Genomic DNA, 25164 nt, shown 5'->3' with positions numbered 1-25164 from the left:
ACACAGACTACATTGAATCATTAAGTGTTTGAATTAATACAAAAACGATGTTTGTAAATCTCATAAATAAAGTGAAAAGTGACATTCAGCCAAGTATGGTGTACCATACTCAGAATTCGTGCTCTGCATTTAACCCATCCAAAGTGCACACACACACACACACACAACGGGAACACACACCCGAAGCAGTGGGCAGCCATTTATGCTGTGGCACCCAGGGAGCAGTTGGGGGTTCGGTGCCTTGCTCAAGGGCACCTCAGTCGTGGTATTGCCGGCCAGAGACTCGAACCCAAAACCTTAGGGTTAGGAGTCAAACTCTCTAACCACTAGGCCACGACTTCCCCTTTAAATTACAGTAATGCATCAACAAAACCTGAAACTTTTTTTAAGAAAAAAAAAATTGGACACTTACTGTAAGTATTTAATTTCTTATGTCATGCTAATAAGCTCAAACCTGGTGGAAACCAAGTTGCTAGAGGTATATAATAAATCATAACAAATACACACATTTTGACCACTACTTTTTTCACAACATCAGTCAGTCTCATATGTTCTGAGTTTGAGTCAGTAAGTTATTTTGACAATGAATGTGTGTCATAGGTCAACAAACCTTTGTCCTTCTTCACCTCAAACATTTTACAGCCTAAACACAATCAGACCCGCCCAAACTAGACCAGACCAGACCACATTACCACTAAAGACTAGTATAGACCTGCTGCCTGTCAACCGCACATCATAGAATAAGTCAGCAGGTTTACAGTGATGATAAGGATTTAGAGTATAATCTCTCCACACACATGTTGGCGTCTAAATCTAAGAATTACTCTTCCATAATGGCTATACCTGGCACTTACTCAGTAATCTTCTATGTAAACAGTTCTTTTAACCACTTGCTCAGAGTTCTAGAACAGTCAAAACACTGTTACATGCAATAAGAACACAACATATTTTGCTCAAAGTCATACCAGATTGCATTTCAACAGTCATTGAAACATCAGCATTAATAGCACAGTACAAAATGTCCAGTCGCCTCACCAATGTAACATAGTTCAACATGTCAGACAACCAAGCACTTTCTTCTCAAAAATAATCACAATCTTGAGCAATATCTGTTGGTATAAGTATGGTATAAAAGCTCTCACAGTGGAAGGACATGATTTGTATGACATTTAAATGTGCTTGGAATACATGACCCAAGACGGAAGTCTCCATAAGAGGGAAAAACAAGAGCAAGGGTCAGAATAAGGGAAATCAGATGAGATAAGAGGAATTTATTTACACCATGTATGCTATTCGACAGCCTACCACATGTGCCTTGTGAGTTTTACCTCATGCATTTGTGTACACAGTAAATAAACCAAGGAACACTCAATCCAAGACACAAGTCAGGTGACTCCAAGGTAACAGTGAGTCAGAATAATATTTTTCTACCAGTGAGCTGACTATAGACCACTAGGAACTGTTTAACCATTTAATCAGAAGATTAACTATTAGAAATGTTTATTAAATACACAAATTATGCATAAAACCCATCCCCTGAGGGGTCAGAGGGCGGCAAACTTTTTCTGATTTTAGAGCGGTTATCTTTATGACAGCATGTGGAAATCCTTTTCCTTGTGGAATCATGCTGTAGAGGAAAGGTCACAAATCTGATGATCCAGCAGTGGCCTATCATGACTATGAATTCTTCTATCAGCAAGATTACCAGAACATGAAAGCTAAACACTAGGAACTACATACAAAAAAAGAGAATAACAAAAACTGTGATAAAGTTAAAGAGCTATGTAAATGAAGCGTGACTGTTCAAGCAGGCCAACCAACTTCCCTGCAAAAACATGTGATGAGATAGTTTGGCCAAAGTTGATAGTTTGATTTGATATTTAAAGATTAAAATAACTGTTCTTTAGGAAACACTGTGTTTCACATAATAAGCATAAATAAATAAAATGTATTTTCCTTAAGATAACACAAGCTAAATTTTTTAAACACCAAAGGTTTTCTATTAAGTGCTATTTAGGTCTTTTCTGCCTGCTTTCTTTTTATAACATAGTGCATGGTCCTCCTTCTATTGTTCCACATTCAGTGAAATCAATAGACAATACATCTAACAAAGTGGTTTCTAATATTACATGGAGTCCGGATATGCCCATTGTTTGTACATTCTTTACATTAGCAAACATTATGTTCCATTGGATTTTTTTCCCCACACTAATTAGTCCATTGTATAACACAGCCGTCTAGAATGCTTGATTCTTATTGGCTGAAGGGCGTTCTAATGTTTTTCAATAACTGCACGGTTGAAGTAGTTCCAGTTTTGACCACATTACAGTTCTATATTACTTCACAAATTTATTTAGAGTCTTTAGATTCACATACACACCGGGAACAACATAAAAAAGCAAATAAAGAAAACTTTGAAGAAGTTAAACAGCTCAATGAGGGGAAAATGATCAAGCAGGGACACCAGCGCCGTTTCATATCACTTTGCCAATTTATTTCAGTTTTTTTAAAAACTTTTAAACACCTGCAAAAACATTGGCCAAGCAAATAAATCTATCACAAATGGCTTTTAACCTCTCATTACAGATATCTGTTGTGTGATACTTAAAAAAAAAAAAAATTGAATGATCCATGAATTACCATAGAACAAGAATGTGCAGATTAGTACATGTGTTGTCACATGGCTTTACCTGTATTCCACTGAGTTTAACAGCCTGGCTCAGGTAACCACAGCAGGTGCTGCCACAGTGAGCTGGAGGATCAGGTGAGGCCCTGTGTGTGTCATTACCATAGTCCTCATTAGACCCCACGGATGGCCTGTAACCAGACACAAAGCCAATCTGAGCAAACAAGAACACTAGCACAAATATTGTCAAGCTTAGCCTGAAAAACCAATACAGACTTCTTCCTAATGAAGGACTAGACTGTGTTCTGTCAGGAGATTATTTTGCAAATCAGCTTAAAAAAAAAAAAAATTCCTGTACAAGATGTTTTGATAAGAAAATTCCTGGCTTCAAGAATTAAAGGGGTAGCCCACCCAAAATGTAAATTCTATCATTGCTTCTGTCATATTTGAAAGTCTTTCACAAAACAAGATTTTTGGGTGAACTGTCCCTTCAGGGCATTCATTTAGCTTTTTTTTAGCATTAAGTTGTCAAATCTCTTTCTATAAGCCTATACAGGCTGTATTCCTAATTAAATAGATTCTCTGGCAGATGTTCATAGACTGGACCATCGCTGGAGTCCCACTGCCTTGCTCATGGTTCATGACATTTCCTTCTTTAACTGGCCTTTCCTTAACAAGGGTATGAGATACACACATGCAAAGTATTTAAGATATCTCCAGAATGCCATTGCATTATGAATTGCCATTCTACTATGGAGATATTTCCTGTGACCTCTTATAGGCCGTGGATGTCATTCACTAAGGAAGTGGATATGTAAGCCACTAACATCTGATTTCATTCACAGCAATTTCAGCCAGACTTTTTTTAAAAAACAATATAAACCGCTGAGGTTTCTTCAAGCCTCATGTGATTTTAAAACTCTGGCCATTCAGCATTAAAAAGTGACTCACTGTACGAAAGCATAGAGTCACAAAGCAAAGTAAATCAGGCAAATCGTGTGACAGTCATGATGTTAACAAACATTATGTTATCAACTATTACTTCCACATTAGAAATCAAGCCAAACTGGCTACATCCAGTAGCTTCAGACTAAAAGTAGAGCAAACAAAGAGATTAAGAAATCAGTTGACGAACTTCCTCTGTATACGGATCAGAACACAATGACAAATACTGAGGTCATATTTACGTCATACTTCCTGCTACACATTGAGCAGCTGGAAAGGAATTCATATTTTCCACTATTATTTGTTTCTCCGAATAAAATAATTTAAGACAGATTACAGGTGACAAAATAAAATTATATTTTGAGCCAGGATTACAGTCAAGATACTCAGTCGTACAGATAATCATAAACATCAGTTGCAAGATGGCAAGGGGTTTGTATATTAAGTATTAATATGTTTTGGTTCTACAGTTAGTACAGTGTTATTCAACAACATGACTAAGCAAACAAAATCAACTCTTTGAAATAAGACCCCCCCCACCCAATGGTGTTCACATACATCAGTGAGTTTCTTTATGACTCTGACAAACTTCCTAAAATATATACTTTTTCACAAGGCCGCAATAACAGTGAATGAGAGCATACACAGAAGTTGTCATCATTTACACAAGTTACATAGCTACAATAACACGCAAGATGAAAAGCTACTAATTATTAGCTAAATAAAGCACATAAAGTTTGTACTTTACCTAGCCACACATTTAACGGTGGTGAGGGATTAAACTAAGAATATTTATATATATATATATATATAAAAAGGGTTTAATTTGCAGTTTAGAAAACAGTATTCACAGAAAAAGATCAATAACCATGACTTCTCAAGTGTATCCAAAATGTCAATCGGCAATGAAAACATTTAGCAGCCTTGTGGTTAGCTATCATAGTCCTAAGCTTATAGGACTCAAAAACAGAACCACCATAAGCTTTTAGAAAAAAGCTTTAAAGCTTACTTGAAGCTAAAGCCAGCACCTGAAATCATATGTGGATACATGTGCACTATATTGCAAAAGAATATTTCTGAAACAAAGTGAAATCGTGAAAATGTGAAGGTGTTAACCAATTACACAATTTTTAAAAAAAATGGGTTGCAACAAATAGTTGTGACTTTTAATGTGCAGCTTTTTCAAAATTCCCAATTTAGACAAGTATATATGTCTAGCATACAGAACACTGCTGAACGTGTAATGACAATTTAACATGTGATTCTTGTGTAAACCGCACACAAAAACTGGCATTGAACGTGTTACATGCACATCAGCAACTGAGATCTGAACAGCTGAACATTTTACATTTTAATAAAAAAATAGTTTTTGATTTGAACAAGTTTTTATATACACAATTGATATCCAAAAAAGACGAAATATTGAAACTAAAAAGCAAACTGATTTCTCTTAGATGTTTCCAAGAAGAAGACGAAAAAAAGTTCACTTAGAGTCCTTTTTGTTTTTCAATATCTGTCACAAAGTCCATTTGGATTCACCGTATCAAATAAGCAAGTGCAGCTCCGAATGTTGCAAAACTACCAATGGCCATCAATGCGTTTCTCACAGCTCCCTCTGTATCCGGGACATGGAAAAATTCCTCGAAGCCATCCTAAGGAGAAAAATATTCATACACAAGGTAAGTACAGGTTACAAACAAAGGAAAACTCAAAATAGGAGCATATGCAGTCCTGTCATGGGGGGAAAAAAATGCTCACCCATGCTTTGTTTTTGAGCAGCCAGTGCCGTTGGTCTGTGAGAAGATAGGAAGAGATCTCTTCCCCCACCAGACTCACACACTTGCTAAGTCCTCTATCATTTTGATGCTTGCATACAATGGCCCCAAAAGTCAGCAGGCTGGCAATGCGCCCCCAGTTTGTGATGCCATCGCTGAAGAGCTCTGTTGCCACAGTCTTGACAAAACTCACATCTTCTCCTTTCTCCTCCAGATTCAGCCGTGCAATCATACCTGAAAGAGTGAAATGTTAAAGGCTACTGCTGACTCACAAATGTAGCAATACGTGGCACAACCTGCCAGGCCAGGTGCGTGTGCTGAGGGTGAGGCTGCCGTAAGATTCTTCAACGATATTTGCCCTGCTCTTATCAACCCATAGCCTAAACATTACGAAACAAAGCGAAATGGAAGCCGTAGAGCGCTACTTGCTAAAGGAAGTACTTGTGAAATTACCTTTGTAAGCCAATTCGTGCTTCACCACGAGACTGTCCACAACCCGCTTCATCGTAGATAGGATCTGTTTTTTTCCACTTTTAGAATGAGGGAGTCCTGTGAAGCTTTTTAAGAAAATGTCAATAATCTCGCGCGTGTCCATTTCCAGAGCGGCGCAGACGGGGCTGTAATCAACTATTTCCTCGCAGTCCGACTCAGGCGAGGATGGTACCGAGCCCTGGAGACCGTTCCCTGCGAACTCGTTCTGGGCTTTCGGTTCTGGCATTACTAGTGGCTTGCGACCAAACCCGCTCGAGCTGTTGTTGACGTTAAGAGCTGCTATTCCAATGCATGGCCAAAGGCCGTTGTCGTTTGAAACTTTACTCCCAGGAAACATTTTCGCTAATTCACATTAATGCTTTAAATCCAATTTATCGACGATGTAACTTATTTGGTAGGAAACGACACTCAAACCTACTACATTTTACTTTTGCGAGGCGGAAGCGTTTGAGAGAAGCTTGCACTGTATATTTATATATAGGACTAAAGGGGCGGGATTTTTGTTTGTTGACCAATCATTGACGCAACACGTACTGAACGCTGCGCTTTCGTAACGTTAAGTTAGGTACGACTGGTTCTGCACGTAAAATGCGCCCCGCTCGTGCAAAGCCCCGAATCTGTCACAATGAGAATGTTTACATTCTCTTCGCAAAACGGCATCGGGTTTGCATCAGCAGATGCAATAATAGGCTATTTAAAATCATTTGATGTCAAAATGTTTCACAGCTAGGTGTTTGGTAGGATTAACGACCATCCAGTTTATGAACGACCGGAGGTGTTCATGAAAACAAGATCTGTATTCTTATGTTTGGGTTTAAAAATTCCACCCTATGTTTTTCTTATCTTGGTCCGCCCATTTCCGCTTTTAAAAAAAAGAGAGGCGCTCCCTCTAGTGAGAAATAGTTGTAGAACAGAAAAGCAAATTGCAAGCAGCCAAAGCTTCGGATTTCTCACGAATAAGTTTTTATTTTTTAAAGAGCCCTATTTAAATTTGATAAATTATAGAAGATAGAAATGGGCACATTGGAAATTAGTAGACACAATTTATTTGCTCTATAATAGAAATACGTCATAAAAGTATATATGTCATAAAAGTACACATATGGACATTTCGTTAGAAAAATTAAAAAGTACCACTCAGTGGTTTTGTTATTAATGTAAAACTTTATTTGAAGTTCAGACATAGCTCCAGTATTCATTTTAAACATCTATCTTTACTGTATGATTAGCCATCCTTCGATGTAAGTATAATTGTAAGAGACCAGATGACTCTGGAAAGTTCTGGAAATCAACTTTAAAACAAAGTAATTCAAGCATAAAACATCTGAATCAATATAGAATATATAAATGGGGCACAAAAATTAAATATTTAAACACTAAAAGCTCCATAAAGTATGCAAAGAATACATCTTTGTGTGTCTAATAGAGACAAGTTGTAGATTTAGAGTTAATATGTAGTTACCATGAATATTACACTGCAGTATAGTGGAAAGGTTTTCAGTTCAGATTTGTCTGAATTTAATCCAACCAATTAAAAGCTGTCTTTAATTACAATACAAGCATCCTAATCCCCGATATTTACATTTCTCACACTAGAATTGATGATATTTTCTTGTCAATATGTTGCATCAAAAAGCTCAGAGATTCAGACACACAATATTAACAAATAAAAGATAAAACACAAACTTGGTGTGTATTGGAAAGACAACTGAGACAGATAATGCAAGACAAAATGCACAAATATGACACCAGATGCACAGTTTAACTATTTACAATTTGGCTGCAGCACAAAAATAAGATTATCTCCTAGCATTGTGCAATAACGCATTCCTCAAAGGAAACCTTGTACATCCACACATACCATCAAGTGACAAAAATTAAGTCAAGACCTTCATATTTCCCTGATGTATTGCCAACTGCCACCAGCACCTCAACCATACATGAAAAAACACATTCAGTCCCTTACATGTAATTCACCTTTTAGTGAGATTTACATAGTGATAGCACAGTATTTAACTTTTACCAAGAATAACATGCATTAATATACATGTTTTTGTTAACTTCACATGGCTAAACACATTTTCTTTTAAATCTTCAGGCCACATGTAGGCGAGTTTGTGGTTTTAGAAGGGGCAACTTGATTAGACTATGCAAATCCTGACTTAGACACCTGGATTGACTGCCTAGGTTGAGTCTAGATCTGCTCTGTAAAGTATCTATCCTCATACTAGGACTCTGTAAGGAGTCTGTTAAGATCCACTACAAAGTTTCCAATGATTTACAACAGCCCTGCACAGACTTCTTCAAACTTTGAAGAAGCTACAGAGGTTAATCGATTCATGCCCTCTGAAGAAGGACACTTTGCTAAATGATAAGAAAATTGAGGAAACAAATGGGTTACAAGATATAATATTCCCTAAATTCATTTGTATAACTGCTGTTGATTTGAAACCTGATTATAAGCTGCATGTCAAAGCAATCTATGGGTAATGTTTTACTATACTTTTAATTTTTTTTAAACATGTAACATTGTCCTAGTTTAAGTAAAGAATTTTACTGTTTAGATCTAAAATATTTGACAAATATTGAACCAAAGGTGCTGCTTAATTCTGAAAATTTCCTTCCGCATCTCATTCCTCAAAACACAAAGATATTTAGGATCAAATCGGCTAATTTTGTTAAGATTGACAAGATGATTACGTCGTCATTATCTGAGATGATCAAAGGGGTCATGTGCATCACATATGCATTGAAATATCGCACATTATAATAAATACACTGCTGTTTTAGTGTACATAAAAGCTAAATGACTCCAGATGCCCTAATGATTTAACACATATAGCCACTACTTTCTATGAACATACTTTATCTTTTAACGCATGCTTTGTGCGATGACAAGATCATTTTCTTAAGCCCCTTTCGTTATCATGCCACATTTAAAGTCCATTTCTGCTCTTGGCTATTATCAGTGAATTACACCATTCTCTGTTTACACCCAAAAGCTGCGATTACAATAATCTAATCAGCCTGATTGGAACCGCTTGCTCAGATCCTACCATGGAAGGTGAAGGCTGAGAATAGTAAAACAATCCAGTAAGCAGCCGTTATTTGGTTCAACTGAGCCATATTTAGAGAGTGAGAGGTAGAAGAGCGGATGAAGGCTACACAGCTACCAGCCACTCTTTACCATAATTGACTTTTTCAAATAAATTCTCATAAAACATTCATTCATTTGTCATCATGAATGAAAAAGAGGGCTGCCGATGTACATCTGGGGCCAATGGCTGTCAAGTATTATCTATATAGAAAACAATGCCTTTTAAAACAATCTCAAATCATTTTCAAATTATTTGACACTTTTTAAAGCATCTTTTGAACAGCATTTTATGAAGTCTTCAGGGTTTTGTTCATAATATCACTGATGTACAGGGTACACGGAGTAAAGTGCATCATGCTCCACCGGGGCCTGAAGTACCGAGGGTTTCATTTATTTCTACTCTTTGTGGGACACTGAAGAGGGTAACAGAGCTGGGGTGGTTAGACCTACTGAATTGAAACAAAAATGACAGCAAAACTCTACACCCAAATGAAAACAAATAAAACAAATAGATTGATAACCAGTCCTGATGAAGCTGGTCTGGCGGGGCTGGGGAGGTTTTTGGAAGTTTGTTAAGAGGGTTTATTCAAAAACCTACGGGTGACGTTAGCCTGCCAGTTTACTTGTTACCAATGAGGACTTTCTCTGCGGAAGGTCTTGAGGGGTTGGAATGTGATCCCCGGTGACAATGTTCTTGTCCGGACCGGCTGCGGCAGGCAACTGTTTGTTCTTCATCTTTGCCTTGGCCATGTTGTAATCTCCTGAGTCAAAATACTTTTGCTGGAGACAAAAAAATGCATTGAAATTGGATGAAATAATAAAAAGGTCTTGTTTGTTTTGGCTATGTTGCAAGCACCTGGAACTTCAAAAATCTCTATGAATGAATGCCTTTAAAAACATGTAAACTTACCCCCTTCTGCAGTCTTTTCATCAGGAAGTCAGAGCCACCTGGCTTTTGACCCAAGCTGGGATACTTTGCTTTCAATTTGGCCTCCTCTGTCCTCACTGGGTTTGAGTTTGTGTCCTGGGATTCCTAAAAACATTTATTGCAATGTGTAGTTATTATTAGATATTAGTATAAATGCTTTAAAAATTCTTAGTGTAAAAAAAAAAAAACATGATAAATTTTAGATACATTTCAGGATTCTTTGATGAATGGAAAGTTCAAAAGGACAGCATTTACATGAAATTAATTTTTTGTAACAATGTAAAAGTGTTTACTGTCACTTGATCAGTTACTGAATCCTTGCCATTTAAAACTATTTTTTTAAAGAGGTCTGAGATGATTTTGAATTAGTTTTTGGAAACAATCTTTATAAAACAGAAAAAGTAGTTTGCTTTAATTTAGTCTTACTACCATGACTATAAAGAGGACGCAATGTCAGCATCAAGGATATATTCATGGCGATCTCTGAATAAATTATACAAGGTATACAATTAACAAAAGGTTATAAAAGACATCTCAGATGTACACTAGACAAAAATGTTAAACTACATTCAGGTGATACATTTTTAAATAAATCAGTTAGCCACACCTCTACATTAAAAACATTACAATCCAATAAAATGTGTTTTACAGTCATTTTTGTTTGGCAAGTAAGGCATGATGATGGTTCTTCACTTAATATCTACTATAAAGAGGAATAAGGAACAAACTAATAATCAACACTCAGCTAATAAATCTCACACCCACAATATAATAACACAAAAATAAAACAAAACCTCTTTCATCATGTTATTGCTCCTCCAGTAATTCCTAAAAGGTGTGGTCATAATCACATTTCAGGGCAAGGTACAGCAAGACTGTTTAGCTTGGCATTAAATTCCCAGGTGTTTTCTGACTTCACTTTTCGATAGGGAAACTACATTTTGGTTTCAATCTGAATGTCTGGAAATTCTGTCATTCGAGTTTAGACTATTTGTAAACACATTCACATTTCTGTCTGGTGCGGTAAGATGAGATTACTGTTTTGACCGGTAAAACAGCCAAACTGGTCTTCAGGTTTTGCATAGGGCAGCAAAACATAGCAAGATTACAGGGGCTTACAGAAAGACAAATATTTGAGGACCTCGGTTGTTCGGTTGCATTTTGAATCATCCTCTGTTTTGCCCTAAGCTGAGGAATCATGTGGGGGTGTGGTAAGACTGAGGCCTGGATAATTGTAAACAACAAAAAGCAGCCTTTAGAGAAGACTAATGATACAGACTGCAGTATAGATGTTTAAGCATGCCTCCATTATGACTGCATGACAAATACCATTTTTGCAAATGACTAGACCGTGTCAAGTGGGGCAGATCTTTAATTCTTGTTATGCTGGCTAAAAGACACATAAATTTGCATGCAATTTTTAGCAAAAAGAAGACTGCAGAAAAACAGGTTTGTAAATCATCTTGACACAGTAACTAATTCTACATGCTACACCCTATGAGTCGCTGTGAGTCAAAAACAACTCATAAAACAGCATTTTAATCTTAACAGTTTCCTATTTTTATTCAACTCTTCAAGGACCCAGGAGATAGCATTTTATTTTTTCCTCCATAATATTGATCAAAGGTTTTTGATCGGGTCTAGGGAACAAAAAAAAGTTGTTTCTTCTAAAAGGTTAAAACTGCAGTTTATCATGATGTTTCTTTTCCTCCACTGACAGCAATTTCCACACACAGTTTGGAATTAATAAACACAAAAGACCTGAAGAAGAAACATACTCTTCTGATAAAGTCCAAAATGCTGATTCACTAGGATCTATATAACAAGTAATTTATGAGCTGCTATATTCAGCACCACCTGGAAAAAGCGCAAACAAGGCTATTATGTTTAAAACTACTCTTAAAAACTTCAAGTACTTGGGAGTTGCGGTCGTGTCCCGAATCTCATTTTTTCATGTATGCATGCCATTTTAGCACAATATTGTCAATAAACACTGTGTTTCCTATTAAGGTTTTCTGATTTTTAAATAAACTGAAGATGGCTCGTTCAAATATATCAAGATTAGAACCTGGTTATCATAGTTGGGCTTTGACATTTTTGACAATTATGCGGAAACATGAAAAAAAGGGCGCACCAGTTATTTTCGTTCATACAACCCAATTGACACCATCAGGTTAAAGTAGGCGTGACAAAATCTAAAGTGACAGAATGAACCAATCAAACGCTGTAATTTCGTGACGTCTGAGCTCCCTGACCAATCAAAAGGAGGCTCATGCTTGTGAAACGCTCGTCTATCACCCTTGTTCAACTCATCCAGTTGACAGCTCAGAAATCAAATTTCACAGCGTCAGACAGAATTCTGTGTTAAAGGTGTCAATGAGCAAGAAGCAAGCAGCCATTTTAATATAACATTATTTAGGCATAAAGACATTATAGTGGATGAAACTGACAGACACCACAAGAGACTGCACCGAGCGAGGCGCAGCCCGAGTATAATCCCCACCTGAGTCTCGTCCATCTGCTCCGAATGCGTCTCCGTGTCCTGGTTATCTGATGACATGGTTGCTCAGCGTTTGCTGACCGATTAATCAACGCGTTTGAGTGTAAATTTCGCTATCTTTTCGTGTCCGATCTGTTCCACCCACGGTGTTCAGTATCAAAATCAAAATGGCGTTCGCTGCAGTGACGTCATTTTGGAGGGCGGTCCCGCAGCGGATGAGCCAATAGGAATCTGGATTGATGTTTGAGAGACAGGAGAATCAGCCCGTAGATTTCCAAGAGTCTCATCAAAATAAAAAAAAAGTGACCAATGGTAGGCTACAATGTCTTTGCGAGCTCATACAATAATAAACATTGTGGAGCAATTTAAACTATTAAACGGTATTTAAATCTTTAGGAGACGTTGATAAAAATTCTCAGTAAATGACAGGTTTTTAATATGGATCATGCCTGCGACAATACTGTTATACAGGAGAGACCTTTTAATTACTATTTTTGAAATAGTAATTATAAGGCCTAGGCCTAAGTTGACCATTTACCATTGTCCATTTACAATTTATCAGTCATGCAGTGACGTTTGAATAAGTAAATCTGCTATCTCCTACTCCAAATGTATTATATTTTCCCACTGTCTGGCACACCTTAGGTAAGAATGGCATTTATATAGATCAGAACATTTAGTAGTTTTAACAATGCGCTAATGATTAAAATACTGTATTTTTAAAAATGTTTTGTCTCCATTTCTAAGATTTTAGTTTTTTTATGCTTTCTTGTCACAAACACAACTTTATAACAATTTTGACAAACAAAAAAAAGAAAAGAAAAGAAAGAAAAATAAACGGTACCCGATGTTATGATTTTCTATATGAAAAATTGCATAATTTTATTTTTGTATAAACTTCTCATAAGCCGATGGTACCGACAGCTTTTCGGCATGACGTCACGTAGGAGTTTATGGCGAGACTCGCGTAATCGATCGGTGGACGGCGCGCGCGCGCGAGTGACTGACTGACGGTTAAAAGTCGGTTGAGACGGACCAACGTAATTATCGCTTATTAATATATCTGCCATTATATAGTTTAACCGTCCGACAGAATCACTGAAGATTTTTTACTGTCAGCTTTATCTGGTAAGAGATTTATATTTTTTACACATGTGTGTGATTTTGAGTGACTGAAAATCTGCCGCATTTGTTCAAATACTTACCAAAGGCAGTAACGTTAACTGAAAATCGCTCATTATATTTGCTGATGCTAATTTTAGGGGTTTGTTACAGTCATCATGGCTTGTGAACAGAAATTGCGCCCTGTTCAGGTAAGTTAAGTTAAAGATTTGTTTTTCACATCTAGCACAATACCACCTAACGTTACTGTGTGTCGTTAATTTACCTTTAGCTTGTCCAGGCTTTTGCTAGCCTCTCCATTTAGCTGTCCATTTAACAGTATGTTTCTTACTGAATGTGTTTTCATGTGTTTTTCAGAGCTGTCAGATGCTGCCTGATGTGGTGTCCACCGAACAACAGTCACTGGTGCTTGTGAAGAAGCTTTTAGCCATTGCGGTCTCAAGCATCACTTACCTCAGAGGTCTTTTCCCAGAAAAGGCCTATGGACACAAATATGTTGGAGGTAAAAGTGATACATCAGAGTGGTACAGGTAACAGAAATCCTGATCAACTTCATTTCTTTCTTTCTTTTCACAGAGCTGAAAGTCCTAATACTGCGAGAGCATAGCTGTCCTGGTGCTCAGCAGATTGTGCAGTGGTAGTATTCCCTTAATAAAGTACATATACATCATGTGGAAGTATAATATGCTGCTTTGAGAGTATCTTACCACTACTATTTCAGGTTGCAGGGATGTTTTGATGCACTTCAAAAAAGATACGTAAGTCTGTGCTTTTGCCATCTTCTGTATTTTTGTAGATTTTTTTTTTTTAATGGGAAATAACCAGTTTAGTAACCAGGTATATACTAGTCATCACTCTTAGTAACCTTTGAACCTTTTTACCTTTTGCATCTGCTTTACTTTATCAGCTGCGCATGGTTCTTCTATCAGTGAGTATTAACTAATGGTTTTGAAAACACACCATAATCAATTTAAAACTACACTTTGCATGCAGAAGTATAATAGTTTATATGCTGTAATGAAAATGTTACTTTTTTACTTGTAGATTTACTGTGATCCAGACAATCCACAGGTGACCAGACACCATACTTGAATGTTAATTACCGTTTGAATATAATACAATAATAATGAAATCAGTGCATAATGACCTTGTTTATTTAAGACTTTGAATTTCCATTTTTACTTTTCCATTTGTTGTAGAAAGTGACCGAATGCTACCAGTTTAAAATCAAGTACACAGAGAACGGACCTCAGATGGACTTTGAGAGGTGGTCTGTCTGTCTGAGCAGTTATCAAAACTAGCCCAAAATACATAACTTGTATTTGTATGGAGTGTCCTTATAACATTTTTACAGCATTATTATTTACTACCATGTGTTTGCACTTTGATTATATTAATGTTGCACTTTTGAAAATTATTGTCAATGTTTCCAGCAAAAATGGGCAGATTGAGAGTAAAATGGCCTGTGACAACACCCAGAAATCCAGTATTCTGCTTGTGCGCAAACTTTACATGCTGATGCAACATCTCGGCCCGCTGCCTGACAACATCTGCCTCAACATGAAACTCTTCTACTATGATGAGGGTACATTTACGCTTGCTATGTGACACAGACAATTTCATTTACTGTTTTTTTTTCTTTTTTTTCTAGTATGTGATAAGTTATTGTGGTTAACTTAATAGTTATTCAAGTTATTTAAAAGCATTTGATACTTTGCAGATCTTCACACAACATACAGATCAGAGATGCACAAACAAGGGCCTGTGGCTTAAATCTGGTGCATGATGACCTTTATTTGACCTGTCATATCATATCACAAGAGGAGGAAAAAATTACCATGAAAAATATTTTTACTTCTTATTTATGTTTTTAACATTTTTCATTTTTACATTCCAATATAGAGAATATAAGTTAATTTGATTAAATAAAATGAATATGAGACAGTTGTATATGATGCAGTATTTACTTTAGTACAACAACCCTCAATATAATTTGGTTTTCAGCTTTTCATCACAAAATGTTTGGTGACCTCTGGTATTCAGAGTCAGTGTGTATTTTTGTTTCAGTGACCCCTCAGGAGTATCAGCCACCTGGCTTCAAGGACGATGACAATGAGACGCTGTTGTTCAAGAGGGAACCAGTAAATCTGACCATGGGAGAGGTGGTCACACCTTTTCATAGCCTCAGAATGAATATCACCACTGAGCTAAAGAGACTTGAGACGGTGAGATAAAGAAGCTAGACATCTACTGATCTGTCTGGAAGAAAATATAAAATCAATGATGTAAAGCAGTGATCAATGTCTTTCATGTGCGTGAACAGTTTGATGAGGAGGAGGTAGTATGTGTGAGTACAAAATGGTCTTTGAATATGTTTGAGGATGGAGTGATGTCTGAGACCTCAGTTCAGCAGGTGGGCGCCTGTTTAATAATTAGCAGATATTTTCTAATTTCCTTTTCTGCCTTACCTTTACAAAATGTGAGGATTAATCTCAAAAGATGGATGTTTTTACTTGCAGGAGTGTACAACAAAAGAGAATGTCATCACTGATGCAGGCATTGAATACGCAGGTGAGTATTAGACTCTGCTTTGCCAGTTTAATGAGATCAGCATGAATCTAAATGACGGAAAAATGCAACCAACTCCCAACAACTGTTGCTCATGGTTTGTCACATTTACAGAAACTCAGGAAAACTCACAACAGGGTCACAGAAGTAGCAAGGAGGATCTAAAAAATCTAAAAAATGCAAAGGTAGCGCTACACAACTCACCACACACACAAGTAAATTTCCAGTCTGCTTTAATGGCCTGTAGATGAGAGGAAGATGTTTAAAATTATGTGATGCATATTTTAGATGGACAGTCTGGTAAAGAAAACTGCTGACCTTAAGGTGGATGCAAGGAAGACCAGGAGCGGACGCATCTTTGACCCTCACGTAAGAAATACACTACCATATCTGTATCTTGTCATGTTGGTTTGATTTTTATCACGTCTTTTGCCAGTATAATCACTGGAATTTAGTTTTAAACTACAAAAAACAATGTGTCATTCTGATGACTCTATCATGCAATCTGAGCCAGGAACAAATGTAAAGTAAACAAATGAGTCTCAAAAAAACAGGTTTTCAAGTGTTCTTGTTCTGATTACCTGTAATTTAAAACAACTAAACACTTCCTCTGTCTCTGCAGATCTCTCAGTTAGAGTTCCCGCTAAGCCAAGATCCCCAGCCATCAGCCCCGAAGAGGCGCAAAGTCAGTGTACCTAAAGAACATTGACTTGTACACTCACAGTATTTCTAATACAGCCACACAGCAAACATGCTGTTTATTTATTTATTTATATATTTTTTTGGATTAATTTAGTTGCATTGTTAAGTTTTATGGTTCAAGGGAATGTGATAACACAAGGAGTGCATAAAATGAATTTTGTATTTTGTTATTTATGTTAGTTTTCGATCATATTTCGCTTTCAGTGCCAGGAGATGTTAGTAGCGTTGCAAGATTTAGTCACTACAGCTACAGTACTGTGTGCAGATAAGTACTGAGTCCACTAGATGGCAGCATGCACTGGGCCTGACTTTTTGTATTAAAACAGTGATTCCATTAAAAAAAAAATAACGTGCAGTTTTCTGTAGTAAAGCAGACAGTTTTATGGATGTACTTGAACCTGAGTGATATAATTTAATGAATAATGAGTTTTAGAGTTTATGTCTAGAGAAGCGCAGATATTAGACTACAGATATTTGAACAGAAAACTAGATTTGGCTTTGTTTTCTAATGCTAATCTATAGCGCTAAGCAGCATAGCATTTACCAGTACGATTGGAGATGTCGGTGAGTTGTTTAAATGTATATAAAAATTAATCTACAAAAGCATTAGCAGCAAATGTAGGCTGTAAAGTCAAGGCCTGAATCTTCTTGTATATTTGCATCTGCTAACAGTCAACTGGCAACAATCAACTGTTTAAAATATGAGTTTTATTATTACTTGTAAATATTGTTTTGTTTTTAAAAATCTTATGTCTACTTGGGGAAAAAAATGCATAGCAATGGTTGTTTTGCAACCATATTCTAGAATTCCATTGTAACAGTAGTAGTCCCTGTTTACAGCAGCATTCACTTTATCTAGTTCCAAAATATTTGTTGGCTCATTGCCTGAGTGTTCTATGAAGTTGGCAAGAGACAAAAGCATCTCAAAAAAACAATTCCAGATATGCAGTTTCAGGCTTGGCTGTAAAACACTGTCTCTGGGACTTGATTTGTCACTGATCAGAAACCTCAGAAGCCCCTTTGCCCATTCACACAAGAGCTTTTGGTATTGACAGCGGAGTTTCGACCATTTAGCATCTTCTCTGCCTAGTTTACAGCAGTAGTCATGTTTACCTCACATTGATGACGCAAACATATCTCAGTTTGGACCTGAAAGTACAATGTAAAAAGAGACCTGTGGGGGGAGGGAGAGGGTAGTGGAGTTTGGACCAAGCAATCGAACTAGTTAGCTGCTGTCAGGCTGTGTATCTATGTGTGGGGGGTGTTATCACCCCTCAGGGCTTCAGAGAGGGGGGCTTCAGACATTTAGCAAGGGACTGTGATCCCCTGACCTTGCCAGAAGGGTAGAAAATGTTTTGCTGCTGATTAGCAATTCTTCAGCTTAGCAGCTTGGCTAAACTTTTAGTGCAATTTAATTTTTTTCTGTTGTAAAGAACGGCAACAAAAATGCTTAAATTAGTTTTCATTGTAATAAAAATACAGAAGAGTTTCAGTTCGATTCAACTTAATACACACATGTAGTCAGTGATATTGTATTGTTTTTCCTTTGTTCATTCTCTAATCTAAAGTGTTTAAAAGAGTGTCATTTAAATAACAAGACTGTCCAAATTGTTTAGACCACACTCTCTCAGAAAAAAGGTACAATGCTGTCACTGGGGCTGTCTCCTAAGGTGCATCTTTGTACCTTATTTACCCCTAAATAGTGCATATTAGTACTTTAAAAGTTCATAGTAGAACGTGTACATGTTAGTACCTTTTGAAATCTGAGAAACCACATATGAACTAAAATTGCACCTTTATCTATGACCAAACAAAAAACCATAGGATCTTTTCAAGTGCCTTCCAATTTTACCATATTGATTAGTATCCAAAACATGAAATAAAATGTGTCACGATCAAGCTGATTTCATGCTTGGCATCTCTCAACATGACAGAGTGTTTTACACGTGTGTTCCCTCTGAAATAGCAGTACCGTTCACTTGACCTTGGGCTGGATATATGTGCCTGTGAGCTGCGGACCATCACTCCTGTCAATGGAGTGTGTGTCTGACCTTGGGCTGTAGTTACAGACTTGGCACTGACTAATTTCAGCGCTGGACTTCATATTGACACTGCAATCGCTAATATGTTGGATGATAAATAACTATTGACTGTGAAGTGAATGGAGCTCCTGGACAGGACAGAGTGGCTCACTAAAGTGGACCTCGAATTGAATACAGAAACTGGCCATCCATAGATCCAGGACCAGTGCTATCTGTCTTACATTTGACTTCAAACAGCATTTAAAAAACAAAACTGATTTTGGGTCGGTATCTATTTTTCACCTTTTTTTTTTTTCTTTTTTTTTGCTGTGAAGGATTTCATCTGTAGTCTAGATATTTAGGTAGATAATAACTGCTGTTAGAAAAACGAAAAAAAATATTTTTAATAATTTATATGTTGATCATTTAATAATAGTAATTTAATAAATGATTAAAAATTATATTACGAAAATGAAAATTCTGCCTTTCAACCTCATGTTGGCTTTCTTTCAAACATCACTAGATCCCATTGACCTTCATTGTATGGACAAATAACACATTTTTTTAAAAATATCTTCTTTTGTGTCCACAGAAGAAAGAAAGTCATACAGGTTTGGATCGACCTGAGGGTGAGTAAATACTAGAATTTAAATCTCTTTAAATGTTAAAAGTGGTTATGTAAACATTTGGCACCTAAATTTAGACTGTTTACCCAAATGTGATCGACATCGACTATGATTAATCTGAGTGCTTTGAGAACAAAGCGAACCCAATGAGAAACCGCTCTTTAAACAAAATGTAGGCGAGCAAAATCTTATATCAGCGAGCCAAGAATTAAAAAAAAAAATTCAAGGCACAGCGTCTGACAAATCTCAAGAATCCCGAATCAAGACACAGCTCGTATTAGGATGCAGTGTGCATGTCTGCTCCATAAAGTTTTGAAGTGTGCTGCCAAGTTCACTGCAGGCTCTCACTCTCACAACATATGCAGAGCGCTTGAGGCAGAGAAAACTTTGCCTCCATCACTCCTCTCTCCCACATCCCTGGCCCCACCGCGCCTGACTTCTGGCCCGGTAGCCGCTGTGCCTCTCCGAGTGGATGGGTTTTCATCTCGCAGGGATGCGAGGGCAGCCACTCTGCTCCCCCTCACACTCCGTCCCCGCGGAGCACAGATTTACATTTGTACCGCTGCACAGAGCTCAGTACTGCAGGCGAGCAGCCAAATCCATGCAGCACTGATAGAAACACAAAACCAGCTTGAGCGACTTCAGTCGAGTCTCTAGAGATCAAGGACTTCTCAGCCTGGCATGACGGAAGTTTATGCATGTAAAAAAAAAAAAAAATACGGGGAAACATATGAAGCTGTTTTTTTCTTTAACGCACATAGTGCTAATGGTTTGAATGTAACCTACACAAAAACATTTATTTTTTTGTTGTTGTAATTTTAGTGATAGTATGCTCTCTTAGTCTATATATAAATAATAATATAAAAATAATTTTATACGTTCACTCAAGAATCAGCAGTAATGCTTCTTGAAGTCACACTAGGGTGTTGCTAGGGAGGACAGAGGCAAAAAGAAAGATGTAACCGACATCTCAATCATTTGAGTAATTTTTCTGAGCAGTGGCCATAAGCAAGGAAAGGGCCTTTGTCCTAGACCGGCTTTCATTTCCAGCACTGCAGGAATTGTGATGGCTGTGCCTCAGGGCAACAGAGGCACCTTAAGGAGCCCCACCTTTAAATCCAGTGCGCTGTGACTCCAACCGTGACCCCTAGCTGGAGGGATCCCTCAGGCCAGATTTAAACGAGCTCCCGCAGGTCCTTCTTCGTGCCTCACTCTCCTTCACAAGCTCTTTCTGAACTGGAGCAGCCTGGTCTTCCTGGCCGTTCTGATTTGTGTAACAGTCAAAGCAATGGCTGGACTAAACGGCCTCACATTAGGTAAATGGCGTGTGGCTGTTCGAATATGCAGACCGGGAGATGTGCGGAAAAATCGGATGTGACATTTTCTGTGCTGGGGAAACCTAATTCTGTGTGGGCCGCAGTAAAGCGCATAAGCAAAAAGCACAGGCAAAGTGTCATGATGGCTGTCTGTTGTTTATAAAAGCGTGCTTCTCGGTCCAAGAAGGGAGTGATTTTTTTCTTCGCATTTGTGACGAAATAGATCCAGCTTCTTTTTACTATTGTTTCAGGCTTCTTCCTTTTCTTTTTGCTTCCCTCTCACTATCATTACCACTATTATGGAAGCCATGAGAGACGCAAGGCAAAAGAGGCATACAATATCAGGTATTGATCCACACCCATCACCACACAGAGAAAAAACGTGGGTTCAGGGGCTGCACAATTCAGACTGGACAGTGCGATCGATAGGATGCTCTATCAGCCGTTGCCATGGAAACTCACAGAGCAAGGACAGAGCCCCGGCGTTTATTTACACCTGTCTTCTACTCCCTGCCACCTTGTGCTAGTCCCTGGCAGCTTGTGTTGGTTTAAGTGCCACCCAAAAATGTTATACAGTTACACCTATTATCTGTTGTATTTATGATTGTTTTTGTTTTTTTTGTCAGTTCAATTTGCATTTACTTCCCCTAAAAGCATATACGATTTTGTAGGTGTGCACAATATCTGTGTCTCAATTGCCACTGTTTGTCTGCATTCTTTGCACAAGTGTAGGGGTCTTTACTTTGCGTTGACCCCAATTTGCAGGTCAAAGAACAGAAAAAGAACAGGCTAAGGCTGTTTTCAATGAGCGCATGAGTGAGCAAAACACTGCAACAAAGAGCAGATCAGCAGACAACTTTACACTAGAAGCCAGCCAACTTAACACAAGAATCCTCTTAGACGCAATCTATGTGAATATGGATCGCATTTAAAGAAGTCAAATGGTTAAACAAGTCATTACATAGAATGTTAGTTCATTTTTATGGTAACGTGGAATAACGCGCTTAGTGAAGTTGATGTTTAATAACGTATCAGCCTACACTCTTGTTAATAAAAAAGGTTCCAAAAGAGAATGGATAGATGGAATAAAAATGGTTAAAATGATTATAAATAGGGATGCATGGCTATTTTTCTTAACAATTCTGACAAACTTTTACATTTTATGTCACTTATATATATCCAAAAAAAATCATTTTGTTAGAATAAATGAAAAATAAAACATTAAAGACTAAAATGTATGACTTTAAATGCTATGATTATAATTAAGGCATATTTACATTTCATATTATAATGAAAAATGGATTGTTCATTTGTACTTTTTTGGATTGTACTTTTAACAGTGTTATTAAATTATTATTGTTATTAAAGAATAAAAAGTAGGAAAAAAATTAAAAATAGGAGAAATAGTGATGACCAATTACATGTCCAATATCAACAACAAAGAGGAAAAAAAAAAAACTAAAATCAACCAAAAACAATATATTGTCTGAATAAATATAGTCCCTCTCTCTCTCCCACTTTGCTTCCTGTCTGCTATTCAGTGTCCTATCATAATAAAGGCAAAACATCCAAAAATTAACCAAAAAAAAAAAAAAGTATATATAGTCTGATAAACTATAGACTCAAAGGCTTTCACTCACTTAGAATGTGTGTTTTGAGTTGTGATAGAATGCTACCGGCACACCAAGATCTTTCGTCTCTGCTGTGTGCATGTGTGTGTGTTTAAGTGTGTAAGCATCACCGAGGCCATTTTGAACTCCCTATTGCAGTGTTAGGAATTGAGGTGAGCCCCATAACCTCACACACATACACAGCTCTGACTGTCAACGCTCTCCCTACCCCCTTCAATCAATGGTAGTTTCATGTGGCCTCTCAGCCCTGCAGTGACGTGTGTGTGTGTGTGTTCGTGAGTGACCTATTGATTTATTGACTGTCTGGCTCAGCCCGGCCCATGGTACTGGACAGCCTGGAGCTGTGGATCATTGGACCTGCGGTTGCTGGGGTACTTTAGCCAAAGTAGCCGCAATGCTAAATGACACAGGTTCGCCGCCAGGTGATAGATTCTGTCACAGTGCTTACAAGAAAATGAAATCCAAGGTGGAAATCAGGTGGCAAACTAAAGTGGGTCATTGCTAACTGGCTAATTGTCTCTCTGTGAGGTCTATGTGTGCCAGACCTGCTTTTTTTTTTCTTTTTGGTTCCAATTGCTCTCATCAACACCAGGCTATTAAGCTTTTCTCTTGCTCACGTGTACCCACACACACTAGGACACCCCCTGAGGAGGCAGGAGAGTGGTGAGTGTCCAGCTGTCCTCTACCCCACCCCATCCCTGCCTTTTCACTGGTCAGTGTAGGCAGATTGAGGGGGCCTAAGGTTGTGTGCGTATGTGTGTGTTTGGGGAGGTGCCATTAGCACAGGCCTAGTAGCAGCTGGCCTAAAAGTAGGGATTGAGTGTCACTGACCTGGCCATAGTGTCCAGCTGAGGGTCACTGCTCTGCCCTCCTTCGGGCACGTGCTGACCAACCATCTGTGTGTGTGTACAGAACCGCCATTTATTTTTGAATGGAGTGACAGTTGCCTAATCTCAAGCTTGTGTGTGAGCAGCTGGCCTGTTTGGCCTTCATAAAATGTCTGTGAAGCAATACTGGGGTCAGCATATAGAAGGAAACATTAAGGTCTGTTTACACCAGGAATGATAACTATAACAATAAATTTATTTGGGTCCACACCAGCAGATGATAACATTCTGTTTATTATAATCGCGTGCGTACTGCAATTACAGTATGTCGACTGCAACTTTGAATGCTCTTAAAAATTCTCATTGGCTGTCAATAGCTATGTTTTCAGCCACCTATTTTCATGCACATTTTGGACTATCACATAAAAAAAAAAAAACGCTGGATGGAAACGCCAAGGATGTGCATACATTCTAAAAATGTTTATTAAAAAAACGTATGTGCTCAACTAAGTAGGAATCATTTCTTATCCGGTAAAAAAACATATACATAAACTATGATTTATGAAACACTTTTACTGAATAAATTCTTTAAAGCGCTTCAAAAAAGACATGTGACTTTGTGATAGGACAGCGTAAAACTGGACCATCCAATGGACCAATCTCGTTGCACAGCATCTGAAATGCTCGTTTTGTCATTCTAAAATGCTTGAGCAAAGTCTCATCAAAGTGCTTCGTTATAATTAAATCCCAGAAACTGTATTCCCAAATAGCAGGCATCAAAAATAAGATAACATGATGACCGCATTTTATCTGCGTGCTCTGAAGCTTGTAATATATTGAATACAAAAAATATCATAGACAGTGCCTTCTTTTACTGCAGCAAATTGAATTTTTCTGCATGACATTTAGAGCAAGTTAATCAGGATGTGACAATTTATTGACTCGATGGAAAAGGTGCTTTATTCGCAAATGTTTTATGCAATATTCCAATTTTGCGTGCAAGTTTAATTCGTAACTTTGGATGTAAACATTTATCAGGTGGAAAAAATTACTCTGAAAGTGATAAATCCATTGTTCCTCTTTGTCATTATAGATGTGGTGTGACTTCCCTATTCTCTTAGAATTCTAAGTTGTAATTATTGTTATGTATCGTAATTTAACATGGAATAAATGGCATGCACTGTAAAAGGTCCTAGAGATCATGTAAATTTCACAACTTTCAGTGCAGTTTTATGGAATGTTTTTTAGAAAGATTTTACATGGCACGCCAATAGCCTCGTGGGCAGCACAACAACATGTAACGCCGTTGCGCTTTGGGTGTCCCGAGTTCGAGTCCTGGCATGCGGACCAAAATTCATTGAACACACTGTACTTCTATCCCTCACAGCCTGGTTTTTCCATTCCTGTCCAAAATCAAATATGATGTTACGCTGACTAAGGTCTATGGTTGTCCTTGTTGTAAACAGGACTTTAGTGATTAAAGTATTCTGCTTGTTAAGTCTGACGTCGCATGAATCCAAACGCTCTATGATTGGTAAAACCAAACAAGCAGTGCTAATATACACTCAAGGTGTGCTGTCATAATCCCAAAAAATGTGGACAGTAGTGTACACTGTGAGTTAATTAAAGATTTCTTTAGATCTGACAGTGGGAGAGAGAGGTGGGGACAGGATTCTCGAGTCGGGATTCAAACTTGGGACGCCCGTAGCACAATAAGGCTATTGGCGCCAACTCACTGTGAGTTTGTAAAAGCTTAGCTTAAATGTATGTAATAGTGTATAAACAGTTGTTGAGTTAGTATTCTCAATTAAAAATGCAGTCAAGCTTGGACCTGGTAACACTATTTCTTATGTCATGTCTTGACAAGCGGATTAGGTCATCAAGGTCATAAATTCTCATAGTGTCGGAAATGATGATTAAACTCCTCTCAGATGATATCAAGCTGAAGGTGCGGTAAGTGAATTTCGTCACATTTCACCATCAGATTA

The 25164-nt window shown here is 37.7% G+C and overlaps 3 protein-coding genes across 6 annotated transcripts; 1 reads left to right on the top strand and 2 right to left on the bottom strand.

Annotated features, from left to right (window-relative positions):
• Window positions 1-3904: 3904 nt before the first annotated feature.
• On the bottom strand, window positions 3905-6300 carry LOC109105991 (induced myeloid leukemia cell differentiation protein Mcl-1 homolog). Its single transcript, XM_019119302.2, has 3 exons — window positions 5800-6300; window positions 5330-5580; window positions 3905-5223 (listed from the first exon to the last, which is right to left on the bottom strand). Exons 1-3 carry the CDS (start codon window positions 6173-6175, stop codon window positions 5107-5109), a joined length of 744 nt encoding a protein of 247 aa, XP_018974847.1. The 5' UTR covers window positions 6176-6300; the 3' UTR covers window positions 3905-5106.
• Window positions 6301-6982: 682 nt separating this feature from the next.
• Window positions 6983-12543, bottom strand: LOC109106005 (alpha-endosulfine-like). The gene is made up of 3 exons (XM_019119321.2): window positions 12367-12543; window positions 9846-9968; window positions 6983-9715 (listed from the first exon to the last, which is right to left on the bottom strand). Exons 1-3 carry the CDS (start codon window positions 12421-12423, stop codon window positions 9542-9544), a joined length of 354 nt encoding a protein of 117 aa, XP_018974866.1. The 5' UTR covers window positions 12424-12543; the 3' UTR covers window positions 6983-9541.
• Window positions 12544-13317: 774 nt separating this feature from the next.
• LOC109056409 (HORMA domain-containing protein 1-like) lies at window positions 13318-22019 on the top strand. Of its 4 annotated transcripts, none has more exons than XM_042741164.1 (17): window positions 13318-13383; window positions 13626-13676; window positions 13843-13987; window positions 14062-14122; window positions 14207-14243; window positions 14393-14413; window positions 14530-14556; window positions 14685-14752; window positions 14919-15070; window positions 15553-15710; window positions 15809-15898; window positions 16005-16056; window positions 16168-16238; window positions 16342-16422; window positions 16676-16738; window positions 19369-19405; window positions 21025-22019. In XM_042741164.1, exons 2-17 carry the CDS (start codon window positions 13644-13646, stop codon window positions 21243-21245), a joined length of 1317 nt encoding a protein of 438 aa, XP_042597098.1. In that variant the 5' UTR covers window positions 13318-13383; window positions 13626-13643; the 3' UTR covers window positions 21246-22019. The 4 variants fall into 4 exon arrangements, with proteins under 4 accessions (XP_042597098.1, XP_042597096.1, XP_042597099.1 ...); XM_042741162.1 differs by having other exon boundaries at window positions 13339-13491; XM_042741163.1 differs by having other exon boundaries at window positions 13343-13491; window positions 13639-13676.
• Window positions 22020-25164: the final 3145 nt, after the last annotated feature.

Source organism: Cyprinus carpio, chromosome B16 (assembly GCF_018340385.1).
Source record: "Cyprinus carpio isolate SPL01 chromosome B16, ASM1834038v1, whole genome shotgun sequence".
Lineage (NCBI taxonomy): Eukaryota > Metazoa > Chordata > Actinopteri > Cypriniformes > Cyprinidae > Cyprinus > Cyprinus carpio.
This window is presented reverse-complemented; position numbering and strand designations above follow the sequence as displayed.

Coding starts and splice junctions, on each gene's coding strand:
- LOC109105991 (XM_019119302.2), bottom strand. CDS start 6,175: ATGTTTCCTGGGAGTAAAGTTTCAAACGACAACGGCCTTTGGCCATGC. Junction 5,581..5,799: donor GCACGAATTGGCTTACAAAG/GTAATTTCACAA, acceptor TCACTCTTTCAG/GTATGATTGCACGGCTGAAT. Junction 5,224..5,329: donor TGCTCAAAAACAAAGCATGG/GTGAGCATTTTT, acceptor TTTTCTCCTTAG/GATGGCTTCGAGGAATTTTT.
- LOC109106005 (XM_019119321.2), bottom strand. CDS start 12,423: ATGTCATCAGATAACCAGGACACGGAGACGCATTCGGAGCAGATGGAC. Junction 9,969..12,366: donor AGCAGATGGACGAGACTCAG/GTGGGGATTATA, acceptor AAATGTTTTTAG/GAATCCCAGGACACAAACTC. Junction 9,716..9,845: donor TGAAAAGACTGCAGAAGGGG/GTAAGTTTACAT, acceptor TTTTGTCTCCAG/CAAAAGTATTTTGACTCAGG.
- LOC109056409 (XM_042741164.1), top strand. CDS start 13,644: ATGGCTTGTGAACAGAAATTGCGCCCTGTTCAG. Junction 14,123..14,206: donor GCTCAGCAGATTGTGCAGTG/GTAGTATTCCCT, acceptor CTACTATTTCAG/GTTGCAGGGATGTTTTGATG. Junction 16,057..16,167: donor TGCAGGCATTGAATACGCAG/GTGAGTATTAGA, acceptor TCACATTTACAG/AAACTCAGGAAAACTCACAA.